Source organism: Aspergillus mulundensis (assembly GCF_003369625.1).
Source record: "Aspergillus mulundensis strain DSM 5745 chromosome Unknown scaffold_16, whole genome shotgun sequence".
Taxonomy (NCBI): domain Eukaryota; kingdom Fungi; phylum Ascomycota; class Eurotiomycetes; order Eurotiales; family Aspergillaceae; genus Aspergillus; species Aspergillus mulundensis.
This window is the reverse complement of record NW_020797904.1, coordinates 259093-272797: the sequence shown is the minus strand read 5'-3', so window position 1 is coordinate 272797 and position 13705 is coordinate 259093. Positions and strand designations below refer to the sequence as shown.

At 53.8% G+C, this 13705-nt stretch overlaps 7 protein-coding genes across 7 annotated transcripts; 4 read left to right on the top strand and 3 right to left on the bottom strand.

The window, feature by feature from the left end:
- Positions 1–448: 448 nt before the first annotated feature.
- On the bottom strand, positions 449–926 carry DSM5745_10672 (uncharacterized protein; the record flags this gene model as incomplete). The annotated part of the gene is made up of 2 exons (XM_026752688.1): positions 449–455; positions 514–926. 2 exons carry the CDS (start codon positions 924–926, stop codon positions 449–451), a joined length of 420 nt encoding a protein of 139 aa, XP_026598706.1.
- Positions 927–1482: 556 nt separating this feature from the next.
- Positions 1483–3769, top strand: DSM5745_10671 (DUF3659 domain-containing protein; the record flags this gene model as incomplete). Its single annotated transcript, XM_026752687.1, has 2 exons — positions 1483–3036; positions 3089–3769. The coding sequence occupies 2 exons, from the start codon at positions 1483–1485 to the stop codon at positions 3767–3769; spliced, it is 2235 nt and encodes a 744-aa protein (XP_026598705.1).
- A 506-nt stretch (positions 3770–4275) lies between these two features.
- Positions 4276–5649, bottom strand: DSM5745_10670 (HNH endonuclease signature motif containing protein; the record flags this gene model as incomplete). The annotated part of the gene is made up of 3 exons (XM_026752686.1): positions 4276–5064; positions 5122–5258; positions 5325–5649. 3 exons carry the CDS (start codon positions 5647–5649, stop codon positions 4276–4278), a joined length of 1251 nt encoding a protein of 416 aa, XP_026598704.1.
- Positions 5650–6273: 624 nt separating this feature from the next.
- Positions 6274–7029, bottom strand: DSM5745_10669 (putative short chain dehydrogenase; the record flags this gene model as incomplete). The annotated part of the gene is made up of 1 exon (XM_026752685.1): positions 6274–7029. One exon carries the CDS (start codon positions 7027–7029, stop codon positions 6274–6276), a length of 756 nt encoding a protein of 251 aa, XP_026598703.1.
- A 1001-nt stretch (positions 7030–8030) lies between these two features.
- Positions 8031–10102, top strand: DSM5745_10668 (Glutaminyl-tRNA synthetase; the record flags this gene model as incomplete). Its single annotated transcript, XM_026752684.1, has 5 exons — positions 8031–8405; positions 8453–8534; positions 8580–8893; positions 8918–8998; positions 9047–10102. 5 exons carry the CDS (start codon positions 8031–8033, stop codon positions 10100–10102), a joined length of 1908 nt encoding a protein of 635 aa, XP_026598702.1.
- Positions 10103–10449: 347 nt separating this feature from the next.
- On the top strand, positions 10450–12349 carry DSM5745_10667 (endonuclease/exonuclease/phosphatase family protein; the record flags this gene model as incomplete). The annotated part of the gene is made up of 2 exons (XM_026752683.1): positions 10450–11967; positions 12020–12349. 2 exons carry the CDS (start codon positions 10450–10452, stop codon positions 12347–12349), a joined length of 1848 nt encoding a protein of 615 aa, XP_026598701.1.
- Positions 12350–12689: 340 nt separating this feature from the next.
- Positions 12690–13415, top strand: DSM5745_10666 (uncharacterized protein; the record flags this gene model as incomplete). Its single annotated transcript, XM_026752682.1, has 1 exon — positions 12690–13415. One exon carries the CDS (start codon positions 12690–12692, stop codon positions 13413–13415), a length of 726 nt encoding a protein of 241 aa, XP_026598700.1.
- Between the last annotated feature and the right edge of the window lie 290 nt (positions 13416–13705).

Below are 13705 nucleotides of genomic sequence, written 5' to 3'. Positions count from 1 at the left end.
CGATATGTCCAGGGGTCGTGCTCGTCTGAGAGGAGCTGACTGCGCAGATGCCAGTCCAGGATCTCCCAGAGCCATGGCTAGGAGTTGGTCAGGCTGTAGATGGAAGATGAAATAGCACGTCCCTGTACAATTGGAGGAATGCATACCGGGTGGCATAGGCTGACTATGATTGTCAGACAGTCATTGGAGGGTTCCAGCCCGATAAAATCGTACCAACCAGAGCTCTCTTTTCCCGCACTTGAACCAGTGGTTAGATCGGTTGCGTTTCATGGAAACAACAGATGCTGTTCATGTGAAAATCAGTGTCTTGTAACATCGTGATAATGATAGTCAAGGAACAGAATAACAACCAAGCCTAGAATTATAGTTGAGATTATGGAAAGTAAGTATACTATGTTGAGTTATTGATACACAACCTGAGTACCTGCATGACCGTGAGCGTAGGAAGTTACTTCCTATCGCGCCCGTCAGCACTAACAAAATCATCCATATATAGAGTACAAGGAAACTTACAATAACGCCAACGTCAGATCCCCATGGATCCTAGCCTTGAGCTCAACCTCCACGTCAAGGTTCAAGTCCAGCTTTAGCTTCAGCCCATCATTGCTCGTGGATTGCTTGTTCTGTCTGAACTGCCCCGTGTTCAAGACCTCATGCTGGGACTGGATCTCACCCGCCCCATTTCTCGTCGTTGAGACTTGGCGAGTCGAGTACGTTTGCATTGCCTGCAAGCTCGATTCAAGACTGGCATTTCGCGTCGGATTGCGGTCCAAGTTATTCTTGGGATTGTCATTTGGATTGTGCTTGATAGTGCGGATGGGACTCGAGTAGGCGGGCGGATCCCGTTCAACCTCTTCGTCAACGGTTGAGGTGTAGACGTCATCTGAATCGTGCGAGGGCTTGCGGACAAGCGAATTGCGAGCCATGAAAGTGAATGAGTAAGTGGTGGTCCTATCTCAGCCCCAAAATCGAGCCTAAGTATTGCGAGCGCTAAGGCAAAGTTAAGACAAAGCCTAGAATGAGAACAGGCCGTGAGCTAGAATAAAAGCCGCGGCGGTGGCTTTGGTGGAGGGGACAGGAAGACATATGTGTGATGTGGCCAAGACGTGGATTGCTGCGTTCTAGGGCTCGCATACGTCAGGACCCAGAGAAGAAGTTGCATGTGAGGGGGATGCTAGTGGCTCTGGCACCGGTCAAACATGGTACAACAATCTGGCGCTGGTCTTAAGGTTCACTATCCTTATCGACCAGCCCACCTTGATTCCATGATTGTCTTCAAATGGGCATTGCACACTCAGGTGGGTCGATATCGGCTTGTCTGGTGTTGCTACTGTGTATGCCCGCTCTCTGTTCATATCAATCCTCGCAATAGTTGTTCATCTGAAGTATCAAAGCAATCATAACAGATCTCTATTCACAGTCATGTAAGCATCACTGAGGGAAAATAGACCACTTGCTTAAGAAAATTATTACCTAGCAAACATGGCCTCCCTCGCTGCGCGCAAGGCCCCCTCTCAAAGGCCACGTTCCGGTACAACAAGAGACGTACGTCCAAGCGGCTTCCGCACTACTCGAGAAATGTATAAAGAGCCGGCTAAAAGAGCGAAGGATCCAACTGCCTCAGTTTTGAACGGCGGTCGGACAGCGGCAACCGATCTAGGGCGATTCACGAAGGGCCTCGGTGCCGACGATAGAAGGAAGCCTGTTCCCGCTTCTCCGCCGATGCAAAAGGCGCGGGAAACTGTCAAGGAGCTCCATGAAGACACGGACGAAGGCGTTGAACCGGGGGCCGATTCGTACAAATATAGCGGACCTGGGCATGTAAATGTCTCCAACGGGATGAGCGAGAAGGTCTCTGGGAACGCTTCCGGACGACTACCGCTCTCATTATCCAGCTTAGATGGACTTGCCGTCGGCGAAAGCGGCAAGATACTAGACAATGAAGGTCGAGCAGTTGGTAAAGTTATCGAGGGCGACCCGGGAGACTTGATCGGGCAGGTCGTGAATGGCGATGGTGAGATCTTGGATGAAGATGGAGATCTTATTGGATGCGTCGATATCCTGGTTGAGGAGAATGCAGATGATGAAAGAGAGAAGGATGGCAGAGTCTGGGGCGACGACCCGGATGGTAACGCCGTGGGAAGAGGCGGCCTGACTTCGCCGCAAGCAAGTGTGGGAGAAGAGACATATACATCGCCAGAGGCGGTAACAGAGGATGAGAGTCGTGCTTCTCCAACGAAAGACATGGAAGCGCAGAGTCCTTCGGACGAGGCCCATGAGGAAGAAAGTCGCGACCAGACAGAAGAGGAAGGCGACCGGGACCGGGACCGGGCCGAACTGCCGGCGCTTTCCACGCTCAAAGGTTTCACCTGCAACACTCTCGGCGAAATCATCGCTCCCGATGGCATTACGGCCGGAGAGCTCGTGGATGGCGATGCCATGAGGATTGCCACCGATGGGCTGCAACTTGACGATCATGGCCAGTTCCAAGACAGCCGAGGAATCACTGTTGGCAGGGCGAGGCCTATCCCGAGTACTCAGAGCCAGGCCTGGAAGGACAGCGGCACCCTCCAGGAGGTAGAACCTATTCCAACGCAGGAAAAGCCAGATGCTGTCGGTTCTGGGGCACTCGAAGGCCTTACTATGGATAAAGACGGGCTGGTTTACAATTCTTCCGGTCAGGTCGTTGGACGGTTGCTTGACGGGGGCCATCACCGTGATCATAACTGTGACCGACTGCCGTCACCTCCTGCTGAGACTCGCGACGCTGTGAACGGAATTGATGAGAAGACTGGCATCTCGGCGCCGGCTAATGTTCCTCTGCCGCATGACCCTGACACAGAAAAGACCGGCTGGAAGCCCCATATCTTTGAGCCAGAATCAAAACATGCCCGGTTCGACATGCAGAACTTGGCTCGAGTCATCGTCAATGACAGTGGCTATACCATTGACAACGGACGTCTGGCGGAAGAAATGTGCTCCATTGTCCGCCAGACAGAAGACTCTGTTGGCCCGCTTTGCAGGCAGATCATCGTAGTACGTCCTTGACCGACCTCCCTTACGGTTGAATCTACTAATCGTGTGCCAGGACATCGAAGAAGCCAACCTCAAACCCAAGAACCGCCTTGCATCCGAGCGCCTGGTGGAAGACGTGAAGCCCCTCATCACCTCAGCCGGGGATATCCTGCAAGACTGCAACAACACCCTCCGCGCTCTCGACTCGAACGGCGCAATCGCATCCGCAATAAAAACGCGCGGCCATTCTACGCACGACGTCACAACCATCACAATCGAGTACCAAATCGCCGAGGTTCTCAAGGCCCTGGCTCAGACGATCATCGACACGATTACCACCAGCCGATACCGCCTCGCCGAGATGTCAAGGGAGATGCCCTACGCCAGACGAAAGATCAATCCTCTTTGGACGCTACTTTCGGGGAGACTTTTCGGCATCATCACTTCAGTGGGGTTGCTTCACACCGGCGTTATTGGTCTGCTTAGCAGCATGCTCAAAGGGCCGTGGCTGGGTATGGTTCTCAAGCGGTTATTGTTCGGCATTGGACTCGATAGGGCTCTGGATAGGCTGGGAGTCGAGCGGCTTTTGACGGCGCTGATAGACGGTGAGGCATGGGTTTATAAGGTTCTTGATGGATCGGGCGGTGGAGTGGGCCAACTGCTGAGGGGATTGCTCGATCTCTTTGGGGTTCACGGGCTGCTCGAGTCGGTGAGGGTGGGCATGGTTAGCGAGGCTTTGGATTTGGACAAGTAGGTTGGTACAAAAGTTGGCTAATGTGTTATAATGAATGACCATCAGTATGATGTTATCATACGTGCACCAGGAGTGCCTAATACATAGGTTGTTAATACATGGTTCAATTCTTTGGCATCAGAGCAGAAAAGGCAGTGCTCCATCCCGCCTATCATACAATAATAAAGGCCGTAATCTTTGTAGCTTGTCCTCAAGAACCAGGTACATCAGAATCGGCACGTTGATCGAAGGTGTCGCAGCTTCGGCAGTCTTCCCACACTCGTTAGCTATTGGTAACCTATGCTTCGTTGTGATTCGGTCCGCTACGGTAGGTCGTGCTTCCTTGGGGTCTCTACCATTTGACTTGACACATAGCAGCAAGTCCGGAAGACCATTTATCCCACTCTTTCCCTCAATGTCACTATCACATCGCCGTCTCCCACCAACGTCCTCCTAACCGACACCTCAGGCGGGACACAGGAACCAAATCCACCCTCCCACACTATAACACGCCCCCCTGGCACCACCTACTTGGAAGTACCCCTTGGCCGCAAAGCCAGAGGCGCAGTTTCCGTGGATCCCCTTGACGATGAACGAGCAGGAGGCATGTTCACAATCCCTCTTCTAGGAGACTGCCGGTGTTGCAAGCGTCCCCGCGGCTGCTCGACAAGAGAAGCTTCAGGGACATCTACCATGACTGCTTCCTCCACATCCGAGTCGTCCTCGGAATCGCTGTCCTCAGCGTCTGGCAGAATATCAGCGGCGCCGCTCATTGCGAGCACTCGCGTGAGATTCCAGGACATTCTGAGTAGCTCGACGGAGGGCAATGGGTATTCGGCCGCATCAGGAGTGGTCAGAAGAATTTCGTCGCCTGAGCATAGCTTTTGCTCTGTAAGATGATTCCAAAGCTTCGTCGCTGTTCCGGTTTGGGTCATACTGGAGGATATTGACGGAGGCGTGTTTATCGGGACTTTCTCGGAGTAACGCCGGATAGGCAGCCACCAAAAGCGAACGGGCAAGGAGCATTTGTCCTCCGAGAGCTCCAGGGGTTCCAAGACGAAGCGAGCTTTCCCCCAGAGGCCATGGGCATACTTGTTTAGACAGATCATGTTACCGAGAAACTCGGTGCCGGCTTCGCCCATGATCTCCTTCTTCCATTTGTCAACCTTGTCCGGTGACCAAAAATAGCTCAACATGGACCAGAAGTTCTTTTGGTCTCTCTTTGGCTGGTTTGTTAGACTGAAGGGGTATATGTGGGCACCCTCAAGGGCCTCATCAGCTCTGGTAAGAACACATCCCCCATCGCGCTCGTTGGTCTACCAATAGTTAGTAATGCTTCTGTTATGACAGATAATGATAGGGGTTGAGCTTACCATTTTGGGTAATTTCGAGTTTCTCTCCTTGTCGTCCGGGTTCTTCTTCCTCCTCTTATTGCTCGGACCTGGGTTGATCGAGGCGTCGGCATTTGGGTCCGTAACATCGTCGTCGTTCGATCGTGTTCGAGTAGCCCCTTACGTTAAATTGAAATTAGCGCCAACTCTTAATGTTATGAATGTATGGAAAGGGTAGAACGTACAGGCCAGGACCCTACACTTGTTCTCATTGGCTAGTAGAGCTCGGTCAAGGAACCTAGGCTCTAAGGCGACAAGTACTCTCAATCTCTCAATGTCTGCAAGCCATAGAAGAGCCCAAGTGATCGAGTCCACGATGTCCTGGCGGGCACTGATCTTGCCTATGAGCTCGGCTCGCTCTTCGTCATCAAGCTCGGGGATAATTTTCGGTTTGTTACTGGTCGTAGTTATGGACTCAGTGATGAAGGGGTCAGAGAGATTGCTGCTGACGGAGCTCAGAGAAGAAATGTCCCCCTCCTGGGTGAACTGGTACCGGTTCTCGAAAGACATTGTTCTGAGTCCTGACTGTGACAGCCTTTAGAAACTGCAAAAGGTTATCAAAGCTCCGCATGGCCCCGGAAAGGTACCCCGGGAGGGCAAGCTGACTCACTCGGAGCGTTGGCCACCCGGGCGCCGGGCCCCCGAAGCGAAGCGTAGGTCGGCTGCGGAGGGTAGGGAAGCTTGTGTGATTATTCTTTGATGACTAGTAGCGGCAGCTATTTCTCTTCCACTTATCATGCTCAGGTTGGAAAATGCCATGGCACATGTTCATCGAGACAGCGCCATATCAGAGCAATCTAGCTATCGATATCCGAGGTGAGATGCATACCAGGTGCATTTTCTTCTAGGTACTACTAGCTGTTTGTATAGGCCTTCGCGAATTTGGGCGGTATATTTGTCGGCCCATCAGATCTTCATAGTATATGAGCGTGTCCTGCACTTGTTCCTGGGTGAGTTTAGCAGTTACTCATGAGAGCCGTTCACGTACGGCACGATAGGTTCGATTAGTACCATTTTACTATATCCTAGGTGGGCAGCTCAAAATCAAACAAATTACATTGACTGCTACCGAATACCAAGAAGATGAGCTTCGACTGCCATACGGAGTACAGTGATAACCAAGCACAGGCATCTCTAAGCCTTGTGTATGCTCACCAAGCCCCCATCAACTGCAAGGTCAGTTGCGGTCGTAAAGGTCGCGTCGAAAGCCAAGAAAACAACCGCTCTAGCGACCTCCTCAGGAGTCCCAATCCTACCGAGGGGAGTCGCCTTTGTGCCCTCTTCCTCAAACGCGACCAAGTCCTCGGGCGTCACGCCAGACACGCCCATAGTAGGTGTTCTGACGAAGCCAGGCGACACTGCGTTGACCCTAATCTGCCGTCCAGCCAGCTCAGCAGCTAGTGTTTGCACGAGCGAGTTGACAGCGGCCTTGGAAGCAGAGTACGTCGCCATGCCTGGGATCCCCTGCTTTGCAGAAACGGAGGTGGTGAAGACGATCGCGCCACCGTCGCGGACAAGAGGGGAGATCTTCTGAGCGACGAAGAAGGCGCCAAAGACGTTGGTGCTCATCGTTTTATTGAAGGCCTCTTCCGAAACGGCGGTAAAGGGTTCGAGGAGTGCGTAGCCAGCGTTGATGTAGATGAAGTCGATATGGTCAGCGAACACTGACTTAGTCTCCTCAACGAGCTTCTCAATGTTGGATAGGGAGGTGATGTCGCTCTGCACAACGTGCGCCTTGTCGCCGAGTTGAGCTTTCGCGGCATCGATAGGCGGCTGGCTGCGGCCGGTGACGAGGACTTTGGCACCAGTTTCAATGAGCAGTTGGGCCGTTGCAAGGCCGATGCCGTGAGTGCCGCCGACAATGACTGCGGATTTGCCAGTGTTTGCCATTTCGATCATGTGATAACTTGATGAGTAGATGGAGATGAAATTGAGTTGTGACTGTTTGTTGGCTTCGGACTGGCATCGCCCTGCCTTTATACTTCAGCATCCTGCCATGTCCATCCCTTTTGAATATGGATTTCAAATCACTTCGTCAAACGCATTTCTAATCAAGTTCCCAGAGCTCCATGCGGCCACTTGGCCTGCTTGCTCCAGCAATCAGCGCGCTGTCCTGTGCCGTGGATGTAGAGCTGAAGCTCGTATACCTAGACTTGGCGGCCATACTTGATTGGAGAACGCGCAGCGACGAAAGCCGTAGGGGACGTTGGCTGAGTGACTCAAAAAAGCCACATCGAACTCTGGCTGATTTGCTTTTTGGCATGATTGGGCGCTGAGAGTAAGCATCGTGCAGAGGCTCAGAGCCTTTAGTCCTTGCAGCGGGTGATAATTCCTGCACCTGGTGGGGACTGTGAGGTCAAATGCCTCTTAGAAGAGCCGGTGGTTGCTAGTTAGCAAAGGACGCCTCGTAGTCAGAATCAACCGACTCGTGGTACTGCATTTCGATGGAGTGGTTTCTTCCTCATGATTCATTCATTATTCCCCGCAAGGTCCTTGCCTTGGAACGCATAAATATATAATAGGCACTAGAGTTGTACCATGGCCACAATCTTCGATTTTGCAGCTCTGCATAATATCTGTACGACTGCTGGGAAGCTTTAGACAGGTTTTCCGAAAATGAAAACACCGTGTGCTGCCCTTGTTTTGTCTGCAAAGTATGGCGATGGCGTCAAGGACGAGTTGCTGCCTGAGGTGCTAAATATGCCCTTATCATCACGTGCTGCTGCCACACCGCCTGCTTTAAGAGCATTCCACAAAGAACCCCGCTGATAAGGTCGGATATTTTTGTCTCCTTGACTCACTGCTGTTCGCTCGTTGACTCACCTCCCACATATATACGGTCTGCGCGGCCAATTGATCTCTTCATTTTAGTGAATTTGAACAACCGCAACATGACGGACGCACTTGCTGAGGCTACGGCCAAGCTGGTCCTCGACGAGGAGACCGGCGAGATGGTCTCCAAGAACGAGCTCAAGAAGCGAACCCAGAAACGCGCCAAGAAGGCCGCCGCCGCCGCCGCAAAAGCAAACCAGGCCGCGAAGCCTGCGGCTCCGAAGCTGAAGGCCGAAGTTAAGCCCGTGGAGGAGACCCCGCTGGACCCTGATGCCATGTTCAAGCAGGGCTTCCTCGCCAATGTCTTCCGCGAGCGCCCTATGAAGCCCGTCGTCACTCGATTCCCGCCTGAGCCGAACGGATACCTACACTTGGGGCACTGCAAGGCCATTGCCGTCAACTTCGGGTTTGCGCGACACCACGGAGGAGAGACGGTATGTCGTGCGAACGCAATGGTTTTGCGAGGGCGCTGACAAGTTAGATCCTTCGGTTTGACGACACGAACCCTGAAGCGGAGGATGAGAAGTATTTCACGGCCATCGAGGATATTATTCAGTGGCTTGGTATGTTGCAATAAATGCTTGAAGCGTGCGGTGCTTATGGATCAGGATTCAAACCCGCTAGGAAAACCCACTCGAGCGACCACTTCCAGAAGCTCTACGACCACGCCGAAAAGCTTATCCAGCTTGAGAAAGCCTACGTCTGCCACTGCAGCGATACCGAGATCAAGTTGCAGCGAGGTGGTGAGAACCACGGTGCGAGATACCGGTGCAAGGACGCGGAGCAGGATGTCGAGACGAACCTGAAGAAGTTCCGGGATATGAAGGACGGAAAATACGAGCCCCAGACGGCGTTCTTGAGGATGCGCCAGGATATCGATAACCCCAATCCTCAGATGTGGGCAAGTATGGCTTTCAACACGGTTACGTCAAGCTAACTGGCCTAGGATCTTGCCGCCTACCGTGTCTTGAAGAAGGAGCACCACAAAGCGCCCGGCTGGGTCATCTTCCCCACATACGACTTCGCTGTAAGTTGCCGCCGTTTTTCTAGATGTGAACCAGTCTAACATTAGCAGCACTGTCTCTGCGATAGCTACGAGGGCATCACCCACAGTCTGTGCACAACCGAGTTCGTTTTGTCGCGCGAGAGTTACGAATGGCTGAACTCGACCCTTGGTGTCTACGAGCCGATGCAGCGCGAGTATGGTCGATTGAACGTCAGCGGAACAATCATGAGCAAGCGAGGGCTGAAGAAGCTGGTTGATGGTGGCTATGTCCGAGCGTGGGACGACCCTCGTCTGTACACTGTTATTGCCCTCCGCCGTCGCGGTGTTCCGCCGGAGGCTATTCTTTCGTTCGTCAACGAGCTCGGAGTGACCACCGCCAACTCCGTAATTAACATCGCTCGATTCGAACAGTCCATCCGTACCTACCTAGAGTCGCGCGTGCCCCGTCTCATGCTTGTCCTCGACCCCGTTCCCGTTGTTATTGAAGACTTTGATACCCTGAGCGCAGACCAGCTCAACCTCGACATCCCTTTCTCCCCCAAGGACCCTGCCATGGGCTCGCACACCGTCGGCTTCACGAAGACTGTGTACATCGATCGCTCCGACTTCCGAGAGGAGGATGCCAAGGGATACTTCCGTCTTGCGCCCGGCAAGAGTGTCGGACTTTGGAAGTCCCCATACCCCATCAAGGCCACCACCTTCACCAAGGATGCGGATGGAAAGGTCACGGAAGTTCGCGCCGTTCTGGACAAGGACGGTGGAAAGCCGAAGACGTACATTCACTGGGTCCCCGAGGGATCGCGCAAGCTCGAGGTCCGCATTCATGACCAGCTGTTCAAATCGGATGAGCCTGCCGCTGTCGAGGGTGGCTTCCTCGCCGATATCAACCCGAACAGCGAGACCATCTACACGGACGCGATGATCGAGTCTGGGTTTGACGAGGTGCGACGAAGGGCACCCTGGCCTGAGGCCGCGGGAGAGACGAGCGAGGGAACACCGCGACCGGAGACCGTTCGCTTCCAGGGCATGAGGGTGGCCTACTTTGCCATGGACTCGGACTCCACCGACAACCACGTCGTCCTCAACCGGATCGTATCTCTCAAACAGGATACGGGCAAGGCGTAGCGCCCGAAATGGCGATAATCCCGCGAGACTTCATTTATCCCGCGGGGACTTGGAGAGGTAAGGAGATATGTTGATATTAAATAGTTTAGCGTACAATTCAACCTCCAATCAACCAAGAGAACACCAAGATTCCAGAGAATAATGCAACTCTTCACAAGGTGCAACATCGGCCGTTGACTCGTCGGTGGCCTCCGACGATGCATATTGGCACTGGCTTGGCATTGCAACGTGATATCTATGCGCCTTGTGAGTGGCCGCCAGTCCAGGTACACCCGCAGATAACAGGGGTTCGATTAGATATAAGAGCTGGGGAGCTGCCAGTCCTGTCGATCCCAGATCAGCGCACCATGAAGACTTTCGCAACCGCTCTGTCCCTGGCGCTGCCCGCCGCGGCCGTGACCATCAGCGAGATCAACGGAAATGCCTTTCTTTCTCCATATGAAGGCGAAACCGTCTCCGGCGTGGAAGGTCTTGTAACAGCAATTGGAGAAGACGGTTTCTACCTGCGCTCGACGAGCCCTGACTCCGACGATGCGACTTCCGAGTCCATTTACGTCTACGGGAGTAGCTCCGTCTCTAAAGTCAGCGTTGGAGACATCATCACTCTTAGCGGAAAGGTGTCCGAGTACCGCTCTTCAGACGACTACCTTTACCTGACGGAACTCACATCCCCATCGAGTATCGTCGTGCAGTCCACCGGGAACAAGGTCGCTCCGGTAGTTATTGGAAAGGATCGCTCGCCTCCGACAGAGGCGTACTCTAGTCTTGACACCGGCGATGTTCTTGCCGTGCCGAACAACGTTAGCCAGATCTCTGTGGACAACCCGGTTCTTCAGCCGGAGTCTTATGGCATGGACTTTTGGGAGAGTCTCAGTGGCGAGCTCGTCTCGCTTACTGGCTTGACTATCATTACGAAGCCGAACCAGTACGGTGACGTCTTCGTGCGCGGAGACTGGGCTGTGACCGGGTTGAACGGTCACGGTGGATTGACTCAGACAGCAGACGGTGAGTACTGCGGAATATTATCTCACGACCCGGCTGACAAGATAGACTCAAACCCCGAAGCCATCAAGATCGGATCGCCCCTCGACGGAACAAGTAACTCCGACTCCTCTAGGGTCGGCGACACTGTTGAAGATGTCACGGGTGTTGTGCAGTGGAAGTACGGCCAGTACATGGTCCTTCCATCCACAGCCCTCAAGGTCACCGGCTCAGACGACACCGTCGCCTCAGCCTCAAGTCTCACCGGCGACGGGACCTGCAAAGCCCTTGCAATCGGCTCGTACAACGTCGAAAATCTGAGCCCCTCTTCCGACACCATTGAGGCCATTGCTGACCACATCGCGAACTATCTCAACGGACCGGCGATCATGTGTCTGCAGGAGATCCAAGACAACGACGGCGAAACGGACGATGGCGTCGTCGACGCAAACGTCACACTTTCCACCCTCGCAGACCTTATCTCTGCAGCTGGTGGCCCAGAATACGACTTCACCGAGATCGCTCCAATTGACGGCGAGAACGGCGGCGCACCAGGCGGCAACATCCGCGTCGCATACCTGTACGATCCTAGCATCGTGCAGCTGCGCAACCCTAATCCCGGCACAGCTTCCGAGGCAAACGAGGTCTTGTCCGGCCCTGAACTGAAGTACAACCCCGGTCTTATCGCCCCCACCAACGAGGCGTGGGATGCATCGCGCAAGCCCCTCGTCGCCGCCTGGGAGACCGTCGATGGGAAGAACACGTTCTTCACCATCAACGTTCACTTCGCCAGCAAGGGAGGCGGCTCATACCTCCAAGGCGATGAGAGACCACCTGTTAACGGCGGCGTGGACCAGCGCACCTCGCAGGCTGAAATTGTCGCTGTACGTTCTTCCCAATTTGCTCGTTTCAATAAGTACTAATGACATGATCTAGTCCTTCGTTGCATCCATCCTTGCGGAAAACTCCTCCGCCAAGATCCTAGCAACCGGCGACTTCAACGAATTCTCCTTCGTGCAGCCGCTCACGACTTTTGCTTCCAAGTCGGGTCTTACCGAGCTCGATGAGGTCGTCGGAATTGACCCTCTCGAGCGCTACACGTACATCTACGATAGCAACCACGAGCAGCTCGATCACATTTTTGTGAGCGAGGCTCTCGGGGAGGGCGCGCAGATGGAACATATCCATGTTAACACCTGGGTGAACTATGACGATGCGCCGTCGGACCATGATCCTACGGTGGCGCTTTTCAATGTTTGTGAGTGAGGAAGCCCTTGGCCGGAAGTGTATATGAATCCTTGATCTCGACCAAGGCGTGTATAGATAAGACGTGCACCTGCATAGCTCAAAGAATAGAATATACGGAGTAACGCGTGACACTTCCTCAAAGTACTGTAGGATCCCGTTCTGCAGCTGATGCTCACTTCCACCGATATTATGTCCCCGCCCAGACTGGCCCCCTGCATGGCTAGAGTGCTAGGCCATTTAGCTCCAGAGCGGCTCCAGCAAGGGACCATTGAACACTCAATCGCCCTCCATCCCGAGGTTATGCTAATCTCCAAAACGCAACCAATCCCCGTTGTCTCCGCAATATCTTCACTACACCATGACCATGAACACTCCATCACTACCCCAATTCCAACCTCTCGGACCAAACATAGCCCTCTACACTCCCCAGTCCAAACCAACAGCGCTTATAATCCTCTGCACATGGCTCGGCGGCGCAACTCCCCGCCGTCTCACCAAGTACACATCTGGCTACACTGAGAATTTCCCCGACGCCGCGATTCTGCTCGTGAAAACAACGCTGCCCGACATTCTGATTCAGAATAACAGCGCGATCTCGAAGCGATTAGCCCCCGCGCGAGAGGTCATTTCCGGCTTTCTGCGAACAAACTCGGGAGAGGCTGGCAATGGCAATGGCACGCGGCATGGCAGGACCCCTCGCCCCCCGGCCGTCCTCCTGCACATCTTCTCCCACGGCGGAAGCAACATCGCCACGCAGCTCCTGCGCTCAATCGCCGCAACTGACCCCTTAGCCCATGAAATGCTCCTTTCAGCGCTGAACCTCGTCATCCTCGACTGCTGCCCCGGCGACTCCACATTCAAGCGGAACTACAACGCCGTCGCCGTATCGCTGCCTCCGGCCACGAACCAGCCGCTCTCGCACTACATCGGCAGGATGGCGCTGTACCCGGTCGTTGGGACGATCATGGCGCTCATGGCGACGGGATTTATGAGGAGTATTGAGGATTTAAGGACGGAGTTGAATGATCCGTTGTTACTGGGGAGATCGGCGCGGAGGGTTGTATCTTTATTCCCGCCAGGATGAGATGGTTAGGTGGGTTGATGTTGAGAGGCATATGGCTGATGGACTGGAGAGGGGGTATATTGTTGATGGGGTGGGATTTGAGCAGGGGCAGCATTGTGCGCTTGTTATGGGTAATAGAGAGAGGTATTGGGATGCTGTTCGGAGGGCTTGGAATGGCGAGGGTGTATTGGTCCCGAGTCGGCTGTGATGATATCCTAGATGTGTATAGAGACCTTTCCATGAACCACCTGGTTTTGCGAGTTTGAAGGAGGAGCGTTGTATAGTAAGTGGTGGCTCCCGTTGCCCTTGGC